The 25,752-nt window shown below is 55.6% G+C and overlaps 2 protein-coding genes across 4 annotated transcripts in view; one reads left to right on the top strand and one right to left on the bottom strand.

The window, feature by feature from the left end:
* Positions 1-2,261, top strand: part of STX18 (syntaxin 18) — a 107,557-nt gene extending 105,296 nt beyond the window's left edge. For all 3 annotated transcript variants that reach the window (XM_033105598.1, XM_033105596.1, XM_033105597.1), the window contains exon 11: positions 271-2,261. In XM_033105598.1, the coding sequence (XP_032961489.1) occupies positions 271-366 (96 nt within the window). In that variant the 3' untranslated portion in view covers positions 367-2,261. The remainder of the gene's footprint in view (positions 1-270) is intronic.
* NSG1 (neuronal vesicle trafficking associated 1) lies at positions 1,425-25,091 on the bottom strand. The gene is made up of 5 exons (XM_033105599.1): positions 24,943-25,091; positions 24,429-24,583; positions 20,668-20,784; positions 6,034-6,144; positions 1,425-2,743 (listed from the first exon to the last, which is right to left on the bottom strand). The coding sequence occupies exons 2-5, from the start codon at positions 24,555-24,557 to the stop codon at positions 2,543-2,545; spliced, it is 558 nt and encodes a 185-aa protein (XP_032961490.1). The 5' UTR covers positions 24,558-24,583; positions 24,943-25,091; the 3' UTR covers positions 1,425-2,542.
* Positions 25,092-25,752: the final 661 nt, after the last annotated feature.

The raw sequence follows: 25,752 nt of genomic DNA, 5'->3' as shown, positions 1-25,752 counted from the left end.
CCAGCCAGGGTGGATGCGATGGCCGGGAGCCACCTCTGGGGGCCGGATTTCCCGGGGGACTGGCAGGACCACCCAGTAATGGCTGAGCAGGGAGGGAGATACCGCCCCTGTGTCTTCTCGGGGATTTTAGCCCGACTGTTTGGTTTTGCTCAGTAAGCAAGCCGCCTGTTAGGGTAAGCATAGGATGGGGCGAGGCACGCAGGTGCAGCCTGGTGGGGGCGCCGTCGGGGGGCCGTGGAGGGTGAAAACGTCTGTTCTCCCATCCTCCAGGCCATCAAAAACAACGCGGGCTTCCGAGTGTGGGTGCTGTTCTTCCTGGTCATGTGCTCCTTCTCCCTGCTCTTCCTCGACTGGTACGACAGCTAGCTGCCCCGGGGCTGTCGCCGGAGCACGGTCAGGGCCAGGTCTGACCACAGAGCCACTGGGGAGAGGGGGGAGGGGGGCGGCAGACCGATAAGCTCACAGAAGGGACGCCCAGACCACTGAGGAGCAAAAGGAAAACAATGGACACAATTGAGAGTGGCCTGTGCAGCAGTCCTGAGGCAGCTCCCCCAGCTGCCTCTGGGCTTGAAGGAGGCACGACCTTCCCTCCTGGGGTGAGAACCCCTCAGCACAGATGATTGTTCCCAAAGGCTTCTTCCCTGCCTGAGCCTACTGAGACCCGCTCTGTATTGTGGCAAGCTCACCTTTGCCTTGTTAACCTAATAAATACATGACAGCCACTTAACATGTCGCTGGGTACAAGTTCAGAAATCCAGCAGCCGCCTGCCTGCCTGCCTGCCTCCTGTCGGGAAGAAGTGTGGGACCAGCCGGCCTGCTCCTCCCAGAACCACTACCCCAACACTTTGTCCTGACAGGGCGGGCAGGGGGCCGGGAAGCCTGACTTCCTGCCTCTGGGGCCCAAGGAGCTTTTGTTCAGAGAAGGAAAATGGGCCCCATTTTGCGGCTCTGGGCCTGTGCATCTGACCTTCTAGGAAATAAAACGGGAACGCCTGTTTGTACCTGCAAGCATGAGGCACCTGGAGCCATATCTGTGCAGGAAGCGTCCCGGTGTCCCAAGGGCCACCTCAGTGCCGGTGCAGACGGCTCCTATGACATGCGTGTTACAGTGTTGGACAGCAACGGGGACCCCTGTGTTATTTGCAGAGTGAAAATGTGAATGAACTGACAGTCAATAAACTACATGTCTACTGGCAGACACGAACGGGCTTGCCTCGGCACCACTGAAAGCTATCTGTGCAGGAAGTCTTTGGGGAATAGTTAGTGCTCCCTATGCTTCCCTTGCTTCGCTGCACCTGACCCCACGCCACACACCCCCTGCCCTGCGGTCGTGGCCACTGTTTCCAAACACCCTTGATAAGAATGCAGTTTGCTTTGGAAGTACATTTCAGAAAACGGGAATGGAATTGGCCGTGAGCAGCATGCTTGTTCAAAACAGATCTTGCACTATTTGTCATTTATTTTGGATCTACTAAAAAACAGTAAAACTTTTGACACATCCACCAGAAACAACACATTCAAATAACATGGAAGAAAATGTCTGAATATCTTTGTTCTATTTAATCGTCTTACACACTTAGTTTATCTAACTGGCAATTTTGTAAACATATACTTTAATGTCAAGATTCAGGTTGAAACAATTTTCTTACAAAGATTGTGAGTTGAAATGTCATAATTGGACTTGTGGGGTACCACACCAACCCCTCCCCCCCAGCCTTTCCTGCCCGCTTCTTACATCAAAGGAGTCACATCTGTTTCACAAAATTAAAACTAAAGTAGCCTTGGCTTACCAACAATTACATTTTCACTTTTCCCACCCTGCCAATTTTTTAAAACCTAACTTGCTAATAGGGCCATTGGTGCAAATTTATTCATAACAGACGTGAACAGAAGGGCCAGGGGCTCGTTCCGGTTCAGCATGTCCCAGAGCAGACAGACCACCCACAGGAGAAGGGCTTCTGCAGCTCAGGGCCGAGGTCAGCTCTTTCCAGAGTCCCCTCACCTCACGTGCCGTGACACAGTCGACATGCACTCGCCTGGCAGTGAGCTGGTGGCATCTGTCCTCCCTTCTCTGCACCGCCCACGGCAGGGCGTCCCGGGCTCGGCACTGTTACCGTCTGACGGGGGGGAGTGGAGTGCAGCTCGCTCTGAGCAAAGCAGGGATCATTCTAGATACGGCTAGGGCGTAAGGTCTGCACACAGCAACCACAAATGCATTATCATCTCAAGTCCAAACCCCTTGCATATCCAGTGTAAATTTATTTTCCACAGCATCCAACAAATCCCAGTAATGCAGCTAAATTAAGATTCCTTACCATGAAAAGTGGTGTCAGCGCTCTTGAAGCAATGCTGATACACACCTGCCTTTATGCCCATGGGTGGTCTGCAGCAAGTTTTATTTGCAAAGCAGCATTAGCAAACAGAAGCAGTTGCACCATAAATGAGTAACCTCTAAATTATCAGTAATTATATTTAATGAAATGTCCCTCAAAGTCCCTTTGTTACCTTCGGGTGACACCCTGTGAGGAACCTGCCCATCTCGCTAAGCTGATTTCTCAGCAGCTTCAGTCTCCTGCTCTGACAGCTTCTCTTCCGACAGAACTGACATCCAGGGCGACACCGAGCGGGTGATGCTCTGCTTGGCCAGGTTGTAGTGGTTCACGATGGCGTAGAACTTATCCGGGGAGCGCGTGTCCTGCTCCGCGTAGTAGGCCGCCAGGCCGTCGGGGATGCACTGGGCGTTCTGCAAGACGAGAAGCCAGTGAGCGTGCGCGTGATGCAGGGTGGGGGGGACCATGTCTGCAGTGACCACCCCGCAGGTGTCCACTGAGCGCCTGCCCTGGCTCAGCAAAGCAGGCGTGCGTGCTGCCCTCGGCGCGCAGCCAAGTGACCGCCTGGCCTGAGAAGCCACCCTAGCATCCATCTTTAACAAGGCGTGACGGTGCTGCTTGGCTCCCAGGGCATGTGTGTAACAGGCCGCTGGCCTTCCTACTTCATTAAAGACCTTACGCTACTTGTCATTTATTTTAAATCTAGAAAACAACGAAACCTTTCACCTGTCCACCAGAAAGCACACATTCACACAAGGGAGGAAGGGAAGTCAGAAAGGCGTCCTGTGCGCCGGCTCCCTGGCAGGCCTTGGTGTGGGGCAGCCTCGAGGCGAAGGAGACAGGCCTGGGGGCAGGGGCCTGAGGAAGGCCAGTGGCTCGAGAGTGAGTGGCAGCACAACCTGCAAGGGCCTGTGGGGAGCGTGACCTTGTGAGCCAGGATGCAGCAAGAGGTCACTGAGGACCTCAAGAGGGCACACTGAGTGCAGGGCACTGTCCCGAGCAGCTAGCCCCTAATAAGGAAGAGACTGTCCCTGTAGCCCACAGAACCTGGGAAGCCCCTGAGGTTACGTGTGAAATTCTGTTGCCTGGGCATTTTGCCCAGAGACCTGTGCACAGCTCTCATGAGCTTGTCAGGGGTCTGGGGCCAAGGCTGCCTCTCCTTGTCAGTCCAGATGTGACAGTGTCCAGCCTGGCCCAGCACCTGGCCCGCAGGCTTGGATTTCATCGCTACTGGGTCAGGGGAGACGTGGGCAGATGCAGGACGGGACATGGTTTGGTGGGAAGGAGGCTTAGAACTCTGGGATCTTGCAGAGCTTTGTAAGTAAGTGGATCCTGGCAGCACCCCCACACCTCTGTCCCTCCAGCCAGGGCCTGTGGTGCTGCCCTGGCTGTTTTCCTGTCTGGGTTGCTATAGTTACCCAGACATGAGTGACTCGCTGCCACGGCTTTACTGAAGAGGGAAATGGAAAGTAATAAACTCCTGCTTTCCCTCAGCCCCTCAGCGGAGAATTGGTTCTCCGTCCCAGCTCACTGAACCCTGAAATATACGGGTAGAAATACCTGCCAGCCCCTCCATGAGCACAAAGAGCTATTTCCAGAAGGAAATGACAGAGGCATGCAGTGTTCTTCACCCAGTGTTTCAGTGGGTGAGAGCTGGTAGAAAAAGCTCAGCTTTGCAGACAGCCCCATGTTACCAGCTGAGTTCCCTAGAGTTCATGGTGTCTCTGCGCCTCAGTTCCTCATCTTTAAAATGGGGCTAATGAGTCACACCTCCCAGGTTGCCGTGAGAACTACAGTCAAGGTGCAGTAACAGGTAAGAAGCCAGGACACGCCCAATGCTGCACAGTGACAATACGCAGCCCATCAGCGTCCTGACCCCAGCCAGGCCAGGGCGTTGGGAAGCCTGGGCACTGCAGAGGCAGACAGTCCCTTGAATCTGATCACCGCCTTCTGGCCAGTCCAGGGAAGGCTCTGTTGGCCCCAGCCTGCACTGCCACCTGCCCTTCACTCTGTCCTCTCTACCTGCCACTTGCCAGCCCAGGGTCCTGCAAGACAACCTGAGACAGCTGACACCTGCTGGCCAGCAAGTGACTCAGCTCCAGGTGCCCAGGCCAGGGAGCAGCACAGATGTTAGGGTGCAGCCCACAGAGAGGCTGCAAGAAAATGCTGGCAGGCACCCTGGGGCGCAGATGAAGATGGGGCAGGGCGGGGGGCTCCACTGGAAGCTGCGACCCAGCCCCCTTCCGGCCATCATGGAGATGGAATCTACAGAGAACTGCACATCACCTGTGGGTGGGCTTGGGGAGGTCACTGACCCTCCCTGTGCCTTCCCTCAGCCAGAAACAAATGATAATCAGACCGGTGAGGTAATCCGAGAGCATGCACCCCAGCGCCCCTGGCACATGGGCGTCTGGCTACTCAGTCCCCCTCAGGTGTGTGCCCCACCAAGAGAAAGAACGCGTGGCCACAAAGTCTACAAGGAACACCCAAATGTAAAACTTGTGGCAACGGGGGCACTGCCAGCCCAGGATGTGGACAGCGGCTTGTTAAACGGTGGGGGGTCTCTCTGCCTGGATGCATTTCCCCGGATCCCTGCAGGCTCCGCACAGGCTTCCCATGAGCCTTGCTCCTGGAATCCAACCTCCCTTCTAGAAGCTGCAGCGCCCATCCAGCTTTGCTTTCCCATTTCCCAGTGCTTATAACCCTGTAACTCAGTACACAATGACTTCAAGCTGCTTTTGAGAATGTCAGGGAGCTTCACAAAGGCAGTCTCTTTGCCTGATTGGCTCCTGCCATATTCCAGCACCCGGGACAGCAGCAGCGACCCGCACGTGGCAGGCACAGGCACGGAACGCCAGCGCACGCGCACATACAGGCAGGGTGCAGAAAGCTGCCTCGTGGGAGCCCTAAGTACCTGTCCGAGGAGGCGGGTTAGGAACGCGGATCCCAGCCTCACCTGCTAACTTGGCGAGGGCCCCACATCCTCACATCAGTGACATCCAGACCAAAGCCACCAGTGACAGATGACAAATCAAGCCTGTCCTTGCACATGCTCAGTGCCAGACAATGGGGCTTTCCTGCTGTGACATCAGTAACACCAAACCCTGGAAATGATGGTGTTTCCTCTTCACACTGGTTCTGGAAAGCTCAGAACCAGGCGAGGTGCCCAGAGCCGGGTGGACGGGGACGGGGGCAAGTCCACCCGGAGCTTGCCTTCCTCCCGGCCTCCCCTCCTCGCCCGCATCTCCCCACTCCCCTTCATTTTCCTCATTGCCTCCCGGCGTCTGCTGTGCTGTGTGCCACGTGCAGCCTTGTGGAACAAGGCAGCCATCAGCAGGGAGCATCCACGAGCGGGGGACACGCAGTAAGGAGGGCGGTTTGTGTGCTGGCCCCGCTCCCAGATCCCCGCGTGGCCTTGGGCAGCCTCCCTGGCGTGCCTGCCCCTTTCATGTGGCCCATAGTACTCGCGCTGTCCGTCCCCCAGGGGCGCGTGGGGCCTGCCGTCCCCTCCCACAGGTCCCGCCACGCCCCTGCCCCTCTGCCTCCCTCCCCTGCTCCCACCAGGACCTTCCACAGGAACCTTTCCCAAGAACCGTCCTCGCCGGCCTGGGTTATGGCTGCGCGAGTGCCTGTCCCTCAGGTGCTGCGAGGGCAAGCGAGACACAAGGTGCAAAGGCGTCCCGGGGTGGGGGAGGGGCTTTACCTTGAGGATGAAGCCATCGGGACAGAGGCGTTCATACTTGTACACCTTGTAGACGACCAGGAAGATGACACAGGTGAGGAAGGCCAGGGCGATGAAGACCAGCACCGAAACCTGCAGGCAGAGGCGGGGGCGTCAGGGTCGCTGAACCCGGGCAGCGAGACGCGCTCGTGCACGTCAGCACGCATGCGCACGTCAGGAGGCGCAGAAACAGCCCGGGAGGCCCCCGGGGATGAGCGGTCAGCAGCATCGCTGTTCACTGGACTTTCGTACCATTTCCGTTTTCACTACATCCTCATGTCACCTTTTATAAATTAGGCATTTTTAGTATGCCAGACCCTTAACAGAGAGCTCAGGGTACAGACCTAATCAAGCCTCATGGACACTTAGACACGTGATTGACGGTTTGCCCGTCTGACTGCCGCCAGTCACCAAGGTGACGCAGCAGCCACCGGCTAATCAGCTGTTCCACAAACATCTCCTGAGACCTGGACACCGGCCCTGCCCTTGAGCTACGACCAGCTGAGCAGGAAAGGCTGGCCTCCCGGGCCTCCATCACCCCCGCCCTCGACAGTATCCTATGTGCTCCGTTAGTGTCCGTCCCCTCCCCAGAGGACAGTCTCCGTGAGCACAGGGGTTCGGCTTTCTTCACCTGAGTGCCCAGCGCAGTATATGCTGACTGGCACATAGTATGTGCTCAGCTAACATTTGCAGATGAATGCAAGACTGCATGTGAGAAGGGCACAGAAGTGGGAGGTCCCACCCCAGCTGGAAGACGTGGGGCATGGGGGACAAAATGACAGTGGATCTGGGCCTGAAGGTGCTCACTGGACTACTGGGGGCCACCTGGCAGGGGCGAGAGCATGTCCAGAGGCCAAAAGGGCCTGCAAATGCATGGCAGGTCCAGAGGCGAGCGCCTCCCCACGGACATGCCCCCACCACCCCTGGCCTGGGAGAGCACAGGGACAGTTTTTAGGCTCCTGAAAAGGGGAAGGAAGAAGACAGGCAGCGGGGCCCCAGAAGCCAGCACAGGGCAGGGCTGACAAACAGTAGCCACTCACTCCCCACCTCTCTTCGAAGGGCCAGGTGAGCTCCTGCCACACATAGTCCCCAGCCACCAGGTGTGGGGAGCCCTGCTGCTTCCTGAGGCTGCAGAGAGGCTGGGGGCAAGCCCTGAGCTCATCTGGGGAGCCCCTCAAGCAAAGTGCGCGAGCCTCACCCTGAACTCAGGTCCCCCCGATACTGCGGGGCCTCAGCTCCTACATGGCCTCTCAGAGCCCCCAGTCCCCATCTGCAAAAGGAAGACAGAGCGTCTACAGCCAGGATCCTGGGCGACATGGGAAGATAGATGTAAGGGAGTGTGTGTAAACTGCACAGCACGTTCACCGGAAGGCAGGATGCCAGCCCTGTTGGGGACTGGAGGTAACTCTCCTGCCCTCTGGGAACCCCATGCACCCTTACACCCAGCTTAGGCACGAGCACTGGGGTCTAAGTTCCCCAACCCTGGAAGGCCATGAACCTCTAGCCACAGTCCCCTCGCCCGTGACACAGGATGACGGTTCCCCAGTGAGGCTGTGAAGGAGGAATGCGCTGGGTAAAGAATCGTGACCACCACAGCGAGTGTCCATCGCATCACTGTGCCTGTGCCCTGCCTCCGCTCCCCAGGGTCTGAACCTCCAGGCTTCAGACCTGGCCCCAGCTGCGTCCTGGCTATGGGGAACCAGGCCAGGGCCAGCCCAGCCCAGGGGGCCCTCCTTCCCTGCCCCCCGTGCTCCAGGCCAGCTCAACACCCAGACTCTCCCAGCCCAGCCTGCTGTTCTCTCCCTCCTCCGTACAGGGCCACCCTGGCCACTGGCCACACCCACCCAGTTTCAAAGCCCCATGTCCAACCCCCATAACTCCCCCAGCTCATACTCACTACAGCCTGGACCACACCAGGCCCTCTGTGTCCCCTCACCCAGGGGACAGCCCCTCAGACTCCCAGGCAAGCGAGAAATCTCTGAGTCGCCTCTGCTGAGGCCCTTCCTACCCATCTCTCCATCCTTTTGGTCCCCGTCACACCTCTATCTCCCAGCCCTCCTTGTCCCTTCCTGTGACCCCTAAGAGTCAGAGAAGCTCCAGTCTGTCTGGACAACCTGTACTGCATATGGAGCCTGTGCCTGACACCGGGCCATGTCAGGATGGATGGAGCCACGGCTGCCTCGGGGTCCAAAGCACCCACGGGGAAGACACCATCTGGGTTCTGGTGGCAAGGACCACTCTCAACCGCCTGGCCCCAGGGAGACTGCAGAGGGAGTTGAGAGCGGAGCTGGGTGACGAAGGAGGTCGAATCAGCCAGGAAGGGGAGGAGGCGGTGGCCCCTGCGGGAGCGGCTGGAACAGGTGAAGGGCTTTCCAACAGGAGCAGCAACCTTGCTGCCCAGGGCCCGGGAGGGGCGAGGCCGCCATGCAGCCCCTGCAGCCAGGCTCTGGACAAGTCACTCCGCTCCTCTGGGCCCAGGATCCCACTTGCCAATGGCTGTGAGGGGACCCAGCTCCCAGGGCTAGTGAGTGGTGAGTGCTATGGAAGGAAGCGTTTGCTCTTATTGCCGTAGCTGTCACCACTGTCATTCCACCACTCCCTCAGGTCGCACAGCTGGCAGATGCAAAGCTGGGCTCTCAGCCCAGGCTGCACAGCCTCCCCCAAGCCTGTCACCCTGTCCCACCCACACTCACTCCCACTGACACTCACCCCAATCTTCCCTGCCTGGGACCCAGCTACCTGCTGGCAGCCCCCAGGGGCTCGCTCCGCACTAGAACAGCAGGACTGCCTCCCCGGGGGGGCTGTCAGGAGAGCTGTACTTAATATAAGCGGCCTCCTTCAAAGCCCTTTGTACTTTACTTTGGGCATTTCAAAACGTTATTCCAAGAAGAGGCCCATGGCACACAACACGTTAAGGAGCTGTTAGACTGTAACCTCAACAAAATATTAGCAAACTGAATTCAACAGCACATCAAAAGGATCACACACCGTGGTCAAGTGGGGTTCATTCCAGGGATACAAGGATGGTTCAACAGCCACCAATCAATCAAAGTGACAAGCTACATTAACAAAACGAAGGATAAAAATGAAACAATCATCTCAATAGATGCAGAAAAGCATTTGACAAAATGCAACATCCACTTATGGTTAAAAAATAAATAAAAACTCTCCACGAAGTGGGTACAGAGGAAACAAACCTCAGATGACAAAGGCCATCTATGATAAGCCCACAGCTAACATCATACTCAACGGAGAAACGCTGAAAGCTCTTCCTCTAAGATCAGGAACAAGACAAGGGTGCCCACTCTCACCACTTCTAGTCAAGACAGTATTGAAGTCACAAGCAATTAGGCAAGAAAAATAAAAGCCAAATTGGAAAGGAAGAAATAAAACTAATACTATTTGCAGATGACATATATAGAAAACCCTAAAGACTCCACCAAAAAACTGTTAGAACTTACCAACAAATTCAGTCAAGTCGCAGGACACAAAATCAATATACAAAAATCTGTTGCAGTTCTATACACTAACAACAAACTATCAGAAAGAGAAATGAAGAAAACTAACCCATTTACAATTGCATCCAAAAGGAATAAATTTAACCAAGGAGGTGACGCGGCCACTATGGAAAACAATATGGAGATTTAATTTTTAAAAAATTAAAAATGGAACTACCATACGACCCAGCAATTCCACTCCTGGGTATATACCCAAAGGAAATGAAAACACTAACTCAAAAAGATCCAGCACATACCATGTTCACTGCCTTATTGCTTGTGGTAGTCAAGATACAGAAGCAACCTAAATGTCCATCAACGGATGTTAACTAGACTTATCGTGCCGATAATTTCACAATATATACAAATATTGACTCATTATGTTACACATCTAAAACTAATATAATGCTATCTGTCAATTATAGCTCAATTTTTTTTTAAAGTATGATTTCAAGTCGAGAGATGGGGCATTCTTAAACCTGTCCCCTGAATTTGAAAGCCTCATCAGAATTTGGTTCAGAGCTCCCCAGCCGTTTAGATTTGAAAATAACCCCCAGCTCTGTCCGCAGGGCTGTGGGGAAACACTTCCTTGGGGCTCTCCTCTTGGAATCTGTCCTGGGCCTTTCGTCCAGGATTCCCAGGGCCTGAGGACAGAAGAGCTCACAGAACCGAGAAATGAGAAAGTGACAGTCCCCAGAATAGTCGAGTGAGAAGGGCAAAGAAATAAATCCATGGAGAGTCCGCAGGAGGCAGCTGACATGGCAGAGGCCTCTCTTGCCCCAACACCTCTGCAAACCTTGGGCTTCTTCTGGGCCCCCGAGTCTGCTCAGACCTGGGAAATGCCCTCTTGTGGGAAAAGAAATGTGGGCTTGCAGTTCACCTGGTGGCATGGTGTCCCCCTCTGGTTCCCATGGTCGGAGGAGAGAACCACAGGCCTTTCCAGAAAGATCCCCAACTGGCTCAAAATTGGATCTCAGCTCTGCCACCTGCCAACTGTGGGACTGAGCAAGTTGCCTGTGAAACTCATCTCGGAAGAGGGGAACAATGCCTCACGCATATTTATCAGGAGAATGACAAGAAATCAAGGATTTGAGAGCATGTTGTCAGCCCCATGTGCTGGGCCCGTTATGAGTTGAATTGTGCACCCCCCTGCTTGAAAATCCAGAAGTCCTAACTCCTGGTCCTTGTGGCTGTGACCTTATTGGGAAATAGGGTCTTTGCAGGTGTGATTAAATAAAATGAGGTCATTAGGGTGGACCCAAATCAAGTATGACTGTGTCCTTATAAAAAGGGGAAATCTGGACACAGAGACACACACATGGAGAGTGCCACCTGAAGACAGACGCTGGAGTGATGTGTCTACAAGCCAAGGAACACTAAGGCTTGCTGGCAAACCCCGCCCCAGTCTCCGAAACCAGGAGGAGGCGAGGAAGGACGGTCCCCTAAGGTTTCAGAGGGAGCCTGGCCCTGCCCACACCTTGGTCTTGAACCTCTGGCCTCCAGAACTGGGAGAGAATAGATTTCTGCCGGGGAAGCCCCCAGTCGAAGCGGGTGCACTTTGTCATGGCAGCCAGAGCAAACTAACAGCCCCTAACACCAGAGCTCTTTCGGGGTCTCAGGACCGATGTGCCTCCGCTGAAGGCATTCTCTCTCTGCGTCACCCTTGTCCCCACACACCAGACTGAGCGGCCTTCTTGCCTCCTTGCCCGTCAAAGCCCCAGCCAGGCCCCTGGCTCCAGGAAGCCTCTGGAACCTCCCACCCTCTCTGCATACCAACAGCATGTGTGTGCACCAGACAACCCAGCATCTACTGCGTCCTAATTCAAGTGAAATAAAAGTGTGTCCCAGTGTGGAGAGTTTCATGAACCTCCCCCCCACAAAAAAAAACACAAAAAACTAGGAATATTCTACAGGCCAGTAGCCAAGGACTGTGAGGGGTGCAGCTCCAGAAGCCGGACAAGGCCCCCAGAGCGCGCAGCCCCGCCTGCACCGCTGACTTAGGACCTCTGGCCTCCAGAACTCTAAGAGAAGAAATGTGTGTTGTTTTAAGCCACCCCTTTGGTGGTACTTTGTTACAGCAGCTCCAGGAAACGATTTCATGTCCTATCAGGCCCATCTCCCCACACAAGGTAGGCAGAGCAGACGCCCACACACCTGGCAGAGAAGAGGCTCCTCCCAAATGCTTAGGGAGTGAATCAGGATTGCGTGAGTAAATGAATGAGTGAGTGAATGAATGAATGAATGAGAGTGAGTGAATGAGTGAGGAGTAGTGAATGAGGGAGTGAGTGAATGGAGAATGAGTGAGGGGTGAATGAATGAATGAGTGAATGAATGAGTGAGTGAATGGGTGCAGCTGGCGGGCAGTCATCTCCCAGTGAGTACTTACAGAGCAACCCTCGGTACTAGAGCTGACCCAGAGCGTCTACACCCAATGGAACACAAATGCAGTTGGCAGAGGTACCCTTTGTCTGAGTTTTATTAAGCAAATGATCACACAAGGGAAGGAGGTGCGACCCAGGGGGACCATGCCCTCCACAAACCCCTGGAGGCCAGGAAAGCCTGGATGGATGGCTGGCCAGTGCCTGACCCCACACCTGTCGTCTCCAGGGTGGGGCTGTGGGCCCAGGGACTCCCGGATTGGACGAGTGTATTTGCCTAGAAGCCTGGCTTGCTTTCCGGGCTGACGTCTCTATTACGCACACAAGGCCCAGTGCTGTGGCCTCTGATGCTTTTAGTGACCTAAGCACATGGTTTTTAATTTTGTTTTAAAACTAGAAAGAAAAATAGAATCAAGGTGTAATAACGAATTCAGCCTGGATTACATCCATCTTCAGACCAAGGCCATCATAAGATAATGTTTTGTTTTGTTTTTTAAGGGGCCCACAAAGGCCAAAGTGCCTCAGGCCCCAAGGCCCCGCCTTCCTCCACCTACGGAATCCCTAGTGGCCAGCGGACGCTCTTAGGAGATTTGACAATGGCCACCTTGGAGTGTCCTTGGCCCTCCCGTGTCAACTCTGGTCTCTGCCGAGTGGCGTCAACTTACCACAACCCAGGGTGAAAAGTGTGAAAGGAGAGGCAGAAACGCAGCCGACCCCCTAACTGGCTGGGGAGGCTTCCATGAGGGGGGTGGTCAGGGGCTTGAAAGAGGAGGAGCTCATCGGGAAGGCAAGGTGGGGAGAGGGTGTTCTCAGAGCAAGAAAGAAAGCGCTGTGTCAAAGCGCTCAGGCGTCACAGGACACAATGTATTCAGCCAGCGTCGGGGAGCATCTGGTCCTGCAGGAGAGGGGACACACGGGACACACACCGGATGACAAAGGCCCCTGTGTGCCCCACCAGCAAGTGGGAACCCAGACAGGGCACTACAGGATCCCAGGAGGCAGCTGCCCCTTTGTGACAAATGGGCGTTGCTTAGAGCGCTGGGAGGTGTCGCCAAGAGGCTGAAGCACAGGTGTTTGCCACGATTTACGTGTGTGTGTTAGAGCTGCTTTTTCATTATTCCTACATCTACGTGACTTTTGTGTAGCTATCAATGAAAGCTTGCAGGCAGGAGACAACGGGATGAAATTACAGCTACGGTACACGGATCTGTACTCATTGTACTCATTGCGGCATGTCCTCGGGCATGTGGCCCTCGGTGGCCCAGACCCCACGGCTGCGGGCACAGTGTGTGGGAGCAGTGGGTTAGGGGGAGTCTGGTGTAGGGTTTCTACTCGGTCTGTGCCACGGACCTCCGTGGCAGCCAGGTGAAGCCTATAGCATCCTTCTCAGAGTCGTGCTTAAAATGCATGAAACACTGTACACAGGACGGCAAAGAGGACCAATTATACTGAAATACTATCATCAAAATATCACCAACATGTAGAGCTGTGATTTAATACGTATGTGCTTCTTTATCAACACACCAAACAACCAGATCTTCTAAATACTGTGATTTCTAAGGAACGGCGAGGGTAAACACTTCCCCAGATCTTGGCAACAGCGGCGGTGTGAGAGCAAAACACCTGTGATTTAAGTCGGTGACAGTCACAAGTATTACTACTATTACCCCAGTTTATTGCCTACAGTGAAAAGTGAAAGAACGCATGCACTGCAAACTGTAAAACGCTGCTGAAGGAAATTAAAGAAGACCCGAATAAATGGAAAGACACCCTGTGTTCGTGAGTTTGAAGACGTAATTCTGTTAAGATGGGAATAAGTCCCAACCTGATCGACACATTCGATGCGGTCCGTATCAAAGCCCAACAACCTTTTTTGCTGAAATGGAAATTGCAAGGGCTCCTGAATAGCCAAAGCAATCTTGAAAATGAAGCATGAGTTGGAGGACTCAACCTCCCCAATTTCAAAATGTATTACAAAGCTACAGTAATCAAAACAGTGTGGTACTGGCCTAAGAATGGCCACACAGAGCAATGAAGTAGAATGGAGAGCCCAGAAATAAAACCGTGTGTCTGTGGTCAACTGGTTTTCAACAAGGATGCCCAGACCATTCAACGGGCAAGACCAGTCTCCTTAATAAATGGTGCTGGGACAATTGGATGGCCACATGCGAAAGAATGAAATTGGACCCTGCCCTCACACCACACACAAAAGTTAACTCAAAATGGATTAAAGACCTAAGTATAAAAGCTAGAGCCATAAAACTCTTAAGAAAAGAGAGGTACCTCTTCATGACCTTGGATTTGGCAATGGCATCTTAGATATGACACCAAAAGCACAAGCAACAAAAGAAACAAAGATAAATTGTACCCACCAAAATTGAACAATTTTGTGCATTGAAGAACACTAGTGAGAAAGTGAAAAGACAACCCCCAGAGTGGTGAATTTATCTGCAGATGATATATCAGGTAAGGACCTCGTATCCAGAATACATGAGGCACTCTTACAACAACACAAACAACCCAGTTAAAAATGGGAAAGGACTTAGGCAGTGCTCCAAAGATACACAAATGGCTAACGGGCATAGGAAAAGGCGCTCAATGTCCTTAGCCGCTAGGGAACTGCAAATCGAAACCACAATGAGATAGCACTAGAATGGCTGCAAGAAAAACATAAACAAGTGTTGGTGAGGATGTGGAGAAATTGGAAGCCGCCTCCATTGCTGGTGAGAACGGAAACGGGTGCAGCTTCTGTGGAAAACAGAAGTTTCTCCATCTGGCAAACATAAAATTACCACATGTACTAGCAATTCCACTCCTGGGGATACACCCCAAACAGCTGAAAACAGGTGTTCAAACAAAAACGTGCGCCTGAATGTTCACGGCAGCCAAAAGGTGGAAACCACCCAAATGTCCACCGACAGATGACGGGGAAGCACCATGTGGCCCATCCCCGCTATGGAGTATTACTCAGCCGTAAAAAGGAATGCCGTAGTGACACACGCTCCGCCGTGGATGAACCCTGAAAACATTATTCCGAGTGAAAGAAGCCAGACACAAAGGACCAGAGGTTGTAGGATTCCATTTCTATGACACAACAGGGAACGCCACAGGCACAGAAAGCAGACTGGAGAGTAGGCCGCTCAGGGCTGGGGGAGGGGACACCGGGAGCGACCGCCGATGGCAAGGGGTCTCTTCTTGGGGTGACGACAATGTTCTGGAACTAGAAGACGTGACGGTTGGGCAACATTGCAAATACAGTCATGTCAGTGAACTGAACAGGTTAAAATGGCAAGTTTTATGGTATGTATATTTTACCACAATAAAAAGGGGGGCAGGAGGCGGGGGTTCTGAGGACACGGTGAGCCCAAGCCACAGCAGCCCTGTCCCGGGGGCAAGAGGGGTCTGCAGAGCGTTTTCTAGAAAGAACTGCCAGCAGTGGATAAGAAAAAGGATATGGGCCTTGGGGCAGACCTTTACAAGGAGCCGGTAAGGCTGACAGACACCACCCCTGTCCCACATGCAGCGTCCACTGTCACTCTCAGAAGTGTCCCCAGTCTGGACCGTAAAGTATATGGCCACTCAACTGACAAGGCCCTGGTCCACGTACCAGGCTCTCTAAATGTTCGCTGTGAGCTGGGAAGTCGGAATCACCCCCTTTTGTAGATGAGGGGCTCAAGTGGCGTTTGAATTTGCTGCGTCCCCATCTGCTCTTTCTGGCCTGCGGTCTCCTCTCCTGCTGGGGGCCTCCCGGGGTCATGCCCATCTGGGGTGGGAACTAGGATGTCAGCAGCACGGATCCCACACAGCTGCTCGTGTGGAAGACACAGCTTGGTGGGCTGGGGTGGGATGGATGTGTGTGCGAACCCCTGGCCAGCTAGGTGACCTTGAGTTTGTTCCTTAACCCTCTCTGACCTTAATTTCCCACCATCAACAGCAGGACAGCAAGCTCCACCTTTAAGACTGTTACTAAGATGGAAAGAAATCCCCCTCGTGAAGCCCGGAGCCGAGCAGGCACTGGGGCGGTGCTGGCTGGGTTATTCGCATTCCAGTGTCTGTCTTCCCACCCTCGGGGGAAGGGAAAGTGAGAGGTGCATTTCTGCTGAGTAATGCAGTTAAAAAAACACACACACATATTGGGAAAACAAGATGAATCCTGACACCTTTTAGGTAACCCACAGAAGAGTGAACATACAGTCACCCACCCCCAAGATGATTCCACTACTTGTCACCCCATTCTGGATGAATCCCCCCTCTACTACTGGGACAGAACCAGGCGGCCAAATCCCCCAAGATCTCTGCTGAAGGTTGGGGGTGTCCAAATGCACCTCCAGGAGCGACACTGCCGGTCGCTGTTCATAAATATTTAACAAATGCGTCTTGAGACACACCAGGGGACTACTGGCGAGTGTGGAAAACAGATGGGTGCATGGGAAGCTCAAGGTCATTAAAGACATGCGAAAAAGACGCAAACTACCCACAGACTCCTTTGTGACAGGATGCAAAAGGACACCCCCACACAGTATCGTGTGCCTACAACGGGGACCACTCAGACAAACATGGGCTCTTCTTCTAGGACATTCTCCCAGCTCTGTGTGGACCATGAAACGTTCACATGCAAGGCCGACCTTGGAATCTCCTAAAAGCCCCAAAGGCGACATGGCACGGGTGAGGGAATGCAGTTTGCCCACCCAGACCCTTAGCTCACAGAGAGAGGGCCTGGGGTTTCGGGGGTGTCTGCAGCTCTCAGACGGGACCTTCCTTTATTCTGCCCAATTACAGGCCCTCCATTGTCCACGATGGGAGACAAGGGTAAGCAGCAACCCCCAGTGTCACCACGACACGCCGCTCTGCATAGGTGAGCCCAAATGCGCAAGGAAAATATGTTTATTCTCGGCATAAACACTCCTCCAAAGAATGAAACCACGGCTGCCCTCCTTGACACTAACCTCTTGGGAAGCCTGGATGTTTGGCTGTCATGGGGTGACTCATCCTGCAAATCCCAGTGTGGCCGAATCTTGCGAAACCCTGTCCCCAGTCAGCTGTTACCTAGCAACCAACCTAGCAACCTGGTAGCCAAGAGATTAATCCCCCAGTGATCACCAGAGTGACATCCAGAACGACATCTCGTCTCAAGGATGCCATCCAGCCGGCGCCTCGCTCCTGAACCACACAATTTAGAGACAAAGGGTGACACATTTACTTGCTTCAACAGCCGAAAGATATAGCTTCATTCCTGAGAGTCTCACACAGAGATGGAAAGAACTGAGGAGATGGCTGGACTGGGGACAGACACGGAAGCTGCCCGGTCACCAAGAGGGGGAGGAAGACGGTCTACCCTAGTGTTCAGAAAGAGCCCCCAGCCCTGGACTAGCTGACGCCACACACAGCAGAGGGACGCCACATTGTGTGCGTGCAGTCAGAGAACATTCCAGAAGGGCGAGCAAGAGGTACCGGCAGAACGCAGGTCTTTCAGCTGTGCGCATCCAGCCTATGGGCCTTCCGGTCAAGCTGGCCAGGCCGCCCAGGTTCAGATCCCGCTCTGCCATTGCCTGACTGTGTGACCCTGGGTGGGTCACCTGCCCCACTGGGTGGAACTGACAAGTAACACCTGTAACGGGCTAATACCCATCAGGAGCTGCCACAGAACTTAACAAGTGAGGGTCCCACAGGCAGACCCTGGACATCTCACCACGTGCCCGCTCACTGCATGCCAGCAGCCTGGCTGGTCACTGTCAAGCTGGGATGGTGCATGTACTCAGCACCAGAGAGGGAGCTCGTACGCTGCCTGCCACCAAGGGGCTGCTGAGTAGGTCTGCACCACGAGTCCCTGAGCCTTCATTTCATGACACCGTCTCACACAAGGGACAATATGCCCCGGTTCCCTCCCCCATGTCACTAACTCAGGCAGACAGGCCCCACCCACCGGACCGTGCCAGGCCTCCTGGCCATAGGCCTCACACCTGAAGGGAGGCGGGGCCAGGAGCGACTCCTGAGGAGGAAGGCGCCGTGAGACAGAGAAGAATGATGTTCACACGTGGGCCCGCCGCGCAGCTGCCGGCTGCTGGGAATCATGCTCACATGCGTTCTGTGCAGCTGGGTTTCAAAAAGGATTCTTAGACCCAGATCAATCAACAACGCAATGGGTGGCCTGGGATGAGGGCCCCCATGCAGACCTGTCCTCCAGGAGAAGCCACATGACCGCAGGTGTACCAGCCAAGGGCCAGCTTCCGGGGTCAAGCCCTGCCTCGGTTCCCCTCACTTGTAAAATGGAGATAATGATGGTGCACCCTACGTGAGGTTTTTGTAAGGATTAAATGAGGTAATAAACATTAACCAGCTTGACAGAGTCTGGCTCCCCGGAGCACCCCATAATCGTCAGGTCCTAGTACTGCCTCTGGACAAAGGGCAGCGGAAACACCAGAAGGGCAGGTTAATTCCCGGAGACTTCATGGCGGAGGTGATCTCTGAGCTGGTACCGGAAGGAGATGGAAGGGGGCTGGTTCTGGGAGCTGGACGGTGGGCCCGTGGGGAGATGTGTGTGCGGCAGGAGGTGTGGTGACAGGCACTGGCCTCAGAGGCAGGGAGTCGTGGGAAGTACCCCGGCCCCCCAGTTACCAAGTGGGACTCCACAGCCTCATCAGTAAAAGGGACTAATGACGCCCCCCTCAGGGTGGCCATGAATCGTTAAGACCAGAGATGCTGAGCATGTGAACGTGCCAGGCCTCGCGTGTAAGGCTGGGCACATGGGCTCACTGCAGTGCCATCACCTATGGAGCACCAACTGCACACATCCCCTCCTGACATCCCCAGGAGGTGCGAGCACAGGTGAGGCAGGATTCTGCCACCACAGTCCGGTCCCCTGCGACGGCCGCGGGTTTTCCGAGGTCTTCTGGGCAACAGGAGCCAGGTAACCACAGAGGCCTAGCCATGGCTGCAGGGAGCCCTGGTGGCCAATGTGCGTCACCCATACCTTAAACAAGGGACCTGGGGACCTGCATCAGGTGAGCATGTGGGAAAAGCACAAATGAAGGACACCGGCGGTGGGAGCCAGCGTGGCACCCGTGGACACTCAACAGATGGAGGGACAGCCATTCAAGTGCCACACTGTGCCCCATCCTGTGGTGACCTAACGTGCCGGGGCGGGGAGGGGCAAAGGTCAAATCAGGAAGGAGAAACCGGACACACTCAGACATCCAGGTGCTATCCCACCTTGGGAATGATGGCTATCATGACCTTGAAATCAAGGTCACTTCTGGACACAAACTCAGGGCACTATCCCAGGGCACAGATGGGGCAGGTTGTGCGAGTGGCAACAGATGAAGCTAAGATGGCTGGCCAGAGTGGGAGAGGGACGTTGACCTCGGGTCAATCCAACCCGCTCCGGCCATGACGTCACAGCATGTCTGAGCTGCCAAGCCGGGAGCCGTCAGGGGGGCCTCCCAGCCTATACACCCTCCTTACACTACCAGCAGAAACCACGGCCGCAGCCCTCTGTGTGCCTCAACTTCCCCACCTGTACAGTGGGCTTTACTAACAGTACCGACCTCTCCAGGAGGGCTGTGGGAGGATGAGATGAGCTAACACTAGGAAATCCCCCCACCACGCGGACACACAGGGCTGCAACTCTGACGGGATCCCTGTGCCAGGCAGGCCCTGCATGTTTTCCCTCCAGCCCAGTGAGGCTGTGTGGAGCGACAGGAGGGTTTAAGGTCAGATCTCGCCCTGACCTCCCCAATCACCCCTCACCTCCCCAGGCTTGGCTTTCGTCTATCAACCAATCCCGAGGGCTGTTGCGGGGTTGGAACAGGACGCCTCATGCAAAGGCAGTTCGGACGCTGAAGCTGTATGGGTGGGGGAGCCTCTGTACCCCGGCCTGAGCAAGGTGCTCACATGCCCCCGTGGGGGTGACCAGACACCCAGCCGAGGCACCTCATGTCTCCCAATCACCCATTTCAATCTGCATGAGGGCGACTCTGTACCATCTCTCATTTCCCAAAGAGCGAGTTTCCAGAAGATCAATACCCTAACTTGTTCTTCTGCCAACACAGTTGTGTCCCCCCCAGAGGCCCCCAGGCCTGGCTGGGACTCACCCTGTTGAGCAGCTGTTCCACCCTGGAGACCCATCGGGAGCAAGGTTCCCTCCCCCAAGTGAGTGCGTCCAGCAACCCGTGTCCCGAGGGCCAGCCAAGCCCACCCTCCACGTCCACGTGGTGTCAGGGGGCGGCAAGGACACAGGCTGAACACACGGGCTCTGGATCCCGGCCCTGCCGCGTTAGCTGTGACCTCTGTGTGCCTCAACTTCCCCATCTGCTAAATGGGTTATCCTGACAGTACCGACCTGGCAGGGAGGGGGCTTAGATGAGCGAGCCTGAGTACGGGGCTGACCTCTGTCCAGCAGGCAGTAAGTGTAACAAGTGACCTCTGCTGTTGTCCGCTTCCTTCCTGGAACTGTTAGGTCGAGATTTGCATGTTTGGGAAGTGATTTTTCTTATACTTATGACCTTTATCTAAAAGAAAGTTTAGGGGTGGGGGCCTCCCTGTTATTAAAACTAAGTAATACGTGATCATTTGGGAAGATAAAGACATAAAGAACTTTTTAAAACCACACCGTGGTCTGGCACGGCCGGGATCAGGCCAGATCAACAGTGTCTCGTCCTGTCCCGGTCACTCCCCAGGTCACCTGTGCAGCTCAGGCCCCTCCTGAGGTCCAGCAGCACGCACCCCGCCCCGGGGCCACTCACCTTAAACCTCTCGGACATGCTCTCGGTGACGCTGACGGTGAACTCGGCTAGCTTGGAAATGCGTCCTTTGCGTCTCTTGCGGTCAGGTTCATATGCGGTCTTAGTTTTCACTACCACCTTGTCCAGGAAACAGAAGCAAACGTCTGGTCAGTGGTACGGCCAGACGCCTTTAGACACATCTGCCCAAAGAGGATGCGTGTGGGAACTCTCGTGTTCAAAGTCACCATTTTGCCAGGAAGTATTTCACACAAAGAATCAATCAGAATAGCCACCACTTATTGGCAACCTTCCAGAGAAATGAATTACCCATCAATAATCCTGATAGCAGCCCCGGGGTAGGAAGGCATGTGGTAACTGAGGGGCAGAGACGTTCAGCTCATTGGCCAACGCCACGGCCACACGCCTCACAGGTGGCAGGGCTGCCAGGACTGAGTGCGACTCCTGACACAGGGCTCCTTCCACGCCCGGAGCCCTCCACTGGCCGGCAGTGGGAGGAGGGTGTGTTTGGTTTTGCACAAGTCTCTATATGGCGCCACGGGTGAAACAGGAAGATTCAAGGGCACTATTTCCCGCCAGCATTAGAAAGGAGCAGGCAGCCAGCCTTCAAGGGAACTGATCTTGGGTCGGTCTCTCCGTCTGCAGCCCTCCACCACCCACCTCTCCCGCTACAACGGCCCCCAAAGGCTCTCCCTGCTCTTACTGCCCTCCTCTCTCTACTGGAAGGTGGGACATGGTTTTCCAACCAGGAAACCTGCCCTCCAGCCTCAGATGAACCCCTATCCCGCCCCTTCCAACCTCCTCCCTCAATGCTCAGTCTCCCCTCACCATCACTGCCCTCACCACACCCTGCTGCCAGCGACTGCTTACTTCTGTCCCCACTGGACAGGCAGGTGTTCAGGAGCAGTGTCCAGAGCTTACTCGTCTCATATCCCCAGGCCCCACTCCCAGAGCAGGGGCCACGGCTGTTGGAGTGGAGAGAACCAGCCACCCCCATGTTCTCCTTCCCCCGTGACAATGCCCTTCACTGTGTTCCACAGTTCCATAGTTTGGGGGAGATACCCACTCTCTGTGACAGTGGGACCCAGGGCAGAACAAGGAGAACCCATGAAGTCAGGGCTGTCACCCCCGGGCAGGCAGCTGGAGGGGCTCTCAGACTGAGCTGTGCCCCCGGGACCAGTCTTGGGGAGAAGAACTGGGGAAGAAAGTGGCCCATGCCAGTTGTCACTAGGAAACAATCCCAAGGGCCACATAACCTGTAACCACACTCTTGCCTTCCCTTCTCTCTCCGTCGGTTCCATGTAGCATGCCTAGTGTGATGACAGTGTACGTGTCCTCCCCTGGGAGGCACCCATCTCGGGGCAACACCTGGGCATCACCCTGCTGTCCATCCTCAAATCCCAAGTGTGCCTCACTAACTTGTGACCTTGAGCACATACTTGGCCACTCAGAACCTGTGTCCTCACCTTGGAACTTGGAACTGTCTCACTGGGATACTGTGACGGAGAGGGAATCCACGGAACCCTCAGCCCAGTGGGGACGGGTCAGTATTCCATCGGCCTGGGTTCAGTCTGCATCTGCCACTAACAGGCTAAGCGACCTTGGGCAAGTCCCTTAAACTCTCTGTGCCTCTATTTCCACATCTGTAAAATGGGGTAATTACGGGAGTAACCTCGTAATGTTAGCACACTAAAGGAATTTAAACTTGTGAAACACACAGACAAGTGTCTGATGCCTAACAAGCATTTAACACATGTCAGTGAGACTGGCCCTGCCACTGCTGCCAGCTCTGTTGTTCCTCCAGAAGCTCAGCACTTGGTACACATCTTCAGAACAGATTCTACTGACAACCCTGTGTTATCAGCCCTCAGACGCTGTGTCACCTGAGACAGGTGATATCACCTCACTGAACCCTGGCTGTGAGCAGCACGCTGCTGCTGTTTGGGTTCAGACAGGTCTTGCCTGAGAGACGTCTGGCTCTAGCAGGGCAGAGAGGAGACCCTGCCAGAAGCTTCTGCATTCTGGAGGACCGTGGCCTTTAACTGAGTGACCTTGGGCATGTCCTATCAACTCTCTGAGACTCAGTTTCCTCATCTGTGACCTCAGAAATCTTCGAGTCCAGCCCTGGGTCCCAGCTAGAATTCCTGCCTCTGGGGCATCCCTGCCAGTTGCCTCCTTTGTCTGAACACTCCCAGAGACGGGAGGCTCATTACCTTTCAGAGCTGCCTACCCTACTCCTGGACAACCCCGATGGTTGGCCAGGACTTCCTACCTGCCTAAAACCCTGCCTCATATAAGCCGACTGTGTGCCAGATGGCCCTGGAACAGAACAGACTGAGGGAGAAAGAGGGTCAGACGGGAGGAAGGGATCACCTGACACAGGTGCTGGCTCAGAACCGGCGTTCTTGACACAGGTCACCACCACTCTTGGGGTGCAGTGGAGGGGTAAGCTGGGGGCAGCAGGGCCAGGCTGTGCTAACTGGGCATGTGTGACACGAGACAGGGAACAGGAACTCCGAGGCGGAGGCCTCAGGCAGCCCCGCCCCTTCTGCGAAGAAGCCTCTTCTGGGCCATCAGTGTCCCTGAAAGGCTCTGCCACGGCCCAGGTGCACAGGTGTGACCAGCTGATCTTCCTTTCCTGACCTGAAACACCTGTGCCAGCCTCACCCCTGCCCCCCTACCCAACACAGACAATACAGCTGGGGGATCAAACCCACTCTGGAGGACTGAGTAAGCCTCTCAAAGGACCCCCGAGGGCACGAAGGAATCTTCTAGAAGGGAAGGACCCACAGGAATACCCCCATTGTCACAGCCAGATATTACCAACATGCCGGAATAAACCACCAAAACTGAGCCAGAACCTCCTCACCAGGGACCAAATGACACAATAAATGCAAAAGCAGTTCGGGGAACAAAATGTGCTTACACGTGGCTGGTGGCCGGGTAGTTTTTAAGAAGCAGCAAGGTGGTGAGAATGGATGCTAGTTTATTAGCGTAGGTTTGAGTTTTACAATACAATTGTCTAGACTTTTAAGCACCACATGTACCTTTTTAATTATTAACTCCTGAAAATATTATCTCTGATGAATGCAAACTACTTGATTGGATGCTGTATTCAACAAAAGAGGGGCTTCTTTAAATTCCCCACTTTGGGAAATGATGAATGTCTGTTCCCAGTTATACTAACACTGAGGGGCTGGGGCACAGATTTGGAAATCTCACAAAGGAACAAAGGAGGCAGGAAGCTGGATGGAAAAGCACACAGCCTGCAGCAGCGCCTGCCTGGGAGGGGCAGGTGGAGAGGTTAAGGAGGGGATTTCAGCCCCTAAGGAGGGACCATCTGGCCAAGGAGACCGGCTTCCCCACCGCAATGGGGCACATCTGGCTGAAACTGCACCACCTGCGAAGGCAGGAGGGGCAGCAGCGCCTGGACTCACCCCAGACCCGGAGCGCCCTGGTACGGTGGGGCAGGGAGGAGCAAGGCTGGGGTGGCAGCTGTGGGGCCAGGGACCTCTCTCGGACAAGGCTCCCACGGAAATCAAGAGGGGACCTTGTCAGCGTGGAGCTGTCATCTCAGGCCTCCAGATGGCCCGATCCAGAATGCCGCGCGGGGACGCTGTCCTTGGGGGAAGGGTCCCCGAGCCGTCCCCCACTTCACCTCCCCAGTGCACGCGGCTGGTTTCTTTTGTTGCGGCCGCCTCTGGAGATTTTGGGGTGCGTACCAGGCAGCGCGGGGGGAGGGTGAAGATGCGGGGGCTTCTCACCTTATCCGGGGGCGGGAACTGCAGCTGATTGACATCGAGGGGCGTCATCAGGGGGATGGTGTCGAAGCCATCCTCCAACAGCACCTGCTTGGTGCCCTTCTCCGCGAAATTGTTCCCCAACTTCACCATCGTTCCGGGAGACCCGAGGCTGCCGCCTGCGGAGGGAGGGCCGGGCGGGAGTCACTGCGAGCAGGACCCACCTGCTGTCCCCCACTTGCCGGCCCCCTCCTCGTCTCCCGGGAGGGATCGTGAGGACGCGGTGGTCACGACCCGGGGTGGGAAGGGATGCCGTGTCTTTGTAGACTATGGTCCCGCTGGACGAAAAGGCAGGGGACCCCGCAGGAAGGGGAGGGGGCGCCGCCCCGGCCCGGCCAGTCTAGATGCGTCCCCGGTCCTGGCGCTGCTGCGCCCGGAGACCCCCGTCCCTCCCGCCCGGGGAGACCAGCGCCCGGGAGCCCGCTCCCGGCGGGAAGGGCCCAGCGCCGGCCCGGGCCCCGCGGCCGCCCGCACTCACCCGCGCCCGGTTCCGGCAGGTCTGGGCTCCGACGCGCTCCGAGCCTCCGCGTCCCCGCTCTGCGCTCAGCAATGGCGGAGGCGGCGCCGCGCGGCCGCGGCGGGAGCGAGCGATTGGACTCGGCGGCGGCGGCCCCCTCCCCCCCTCCCCCTCCCGCCTCCCGCCTCCCTTCCTGCCGCTCCCGGGGCTAATTGTGCGCCGGTGAGTGTGCGCGTGTGGCCGTGGCGCCCCCGCCTTGACGCAGCGCGCACCCGGCGCACAAAGGAGCGCGGGGTGGGCGGGAGGGGGCGCTCCCCGGGGACCCCGCGCCGCAAACTGGTAGGGGAGGGGGCGAGGAGGGTGATGGGCGCGCGCCCCCGATGGGGGACCGCAGCAGCAGCGGAGGGCACCCCAGGGTTGGAGGCCGGGGATGGCGGGACGTGCTGCGGGCTGCGCAACCTTGGGGCGGTGGCCCGGGCACAAGGCGAATGGAAGCGAAAAAGGGGCGATATCCTACGGATAGAGGGATCCCCAAAAGTGGGAGGGAGAGTGCCCTCTCTGCAGCCTCGCGGACCTGGGGGTGCTGAAGGATGGTGAAGGGTTTCGGAGGGGGTTCTTGGAGGCAGTGGGCGGTGGCAGGGACCAGAGCGTTTCATTAGTACGTGGCTGTGTTGGGAAAGGGGAAACAAAAAGAGAGCGCGCGTCCCTCCCTGTACAAAGGGACCTAGATGGCAGAGGAGGGTGAGGTTTTAGGTGGTGCGGGATGTGAGGGGAGCGCTCTGCAGACCCGAGGACGGTGCCCGGGGTGGAGGGCGACGTCCGGGGGGAGCC

The sequence above is a fragment of the Rhinolophus ferrumequinum genome, chromosome 5 (genome assembly GCF_004115265.2).
Source record: "Rhinolophus ferrumequinum isolate MPI-CBG mRhiFer1 chromosome 5, mRhiFer1_v1.p, whole genome shotgun sequence".
NCBI classification, from domain to species: Eukaryota; Metazoa; Chordata; class Mammalia; order Chiroptera; family Rhinolophidae; genus Rhinolophus; species Rhinolophus ferrumequinum.
This window is presented reverse-complemented; position numbering and strand designations above follow the sequence as displayed.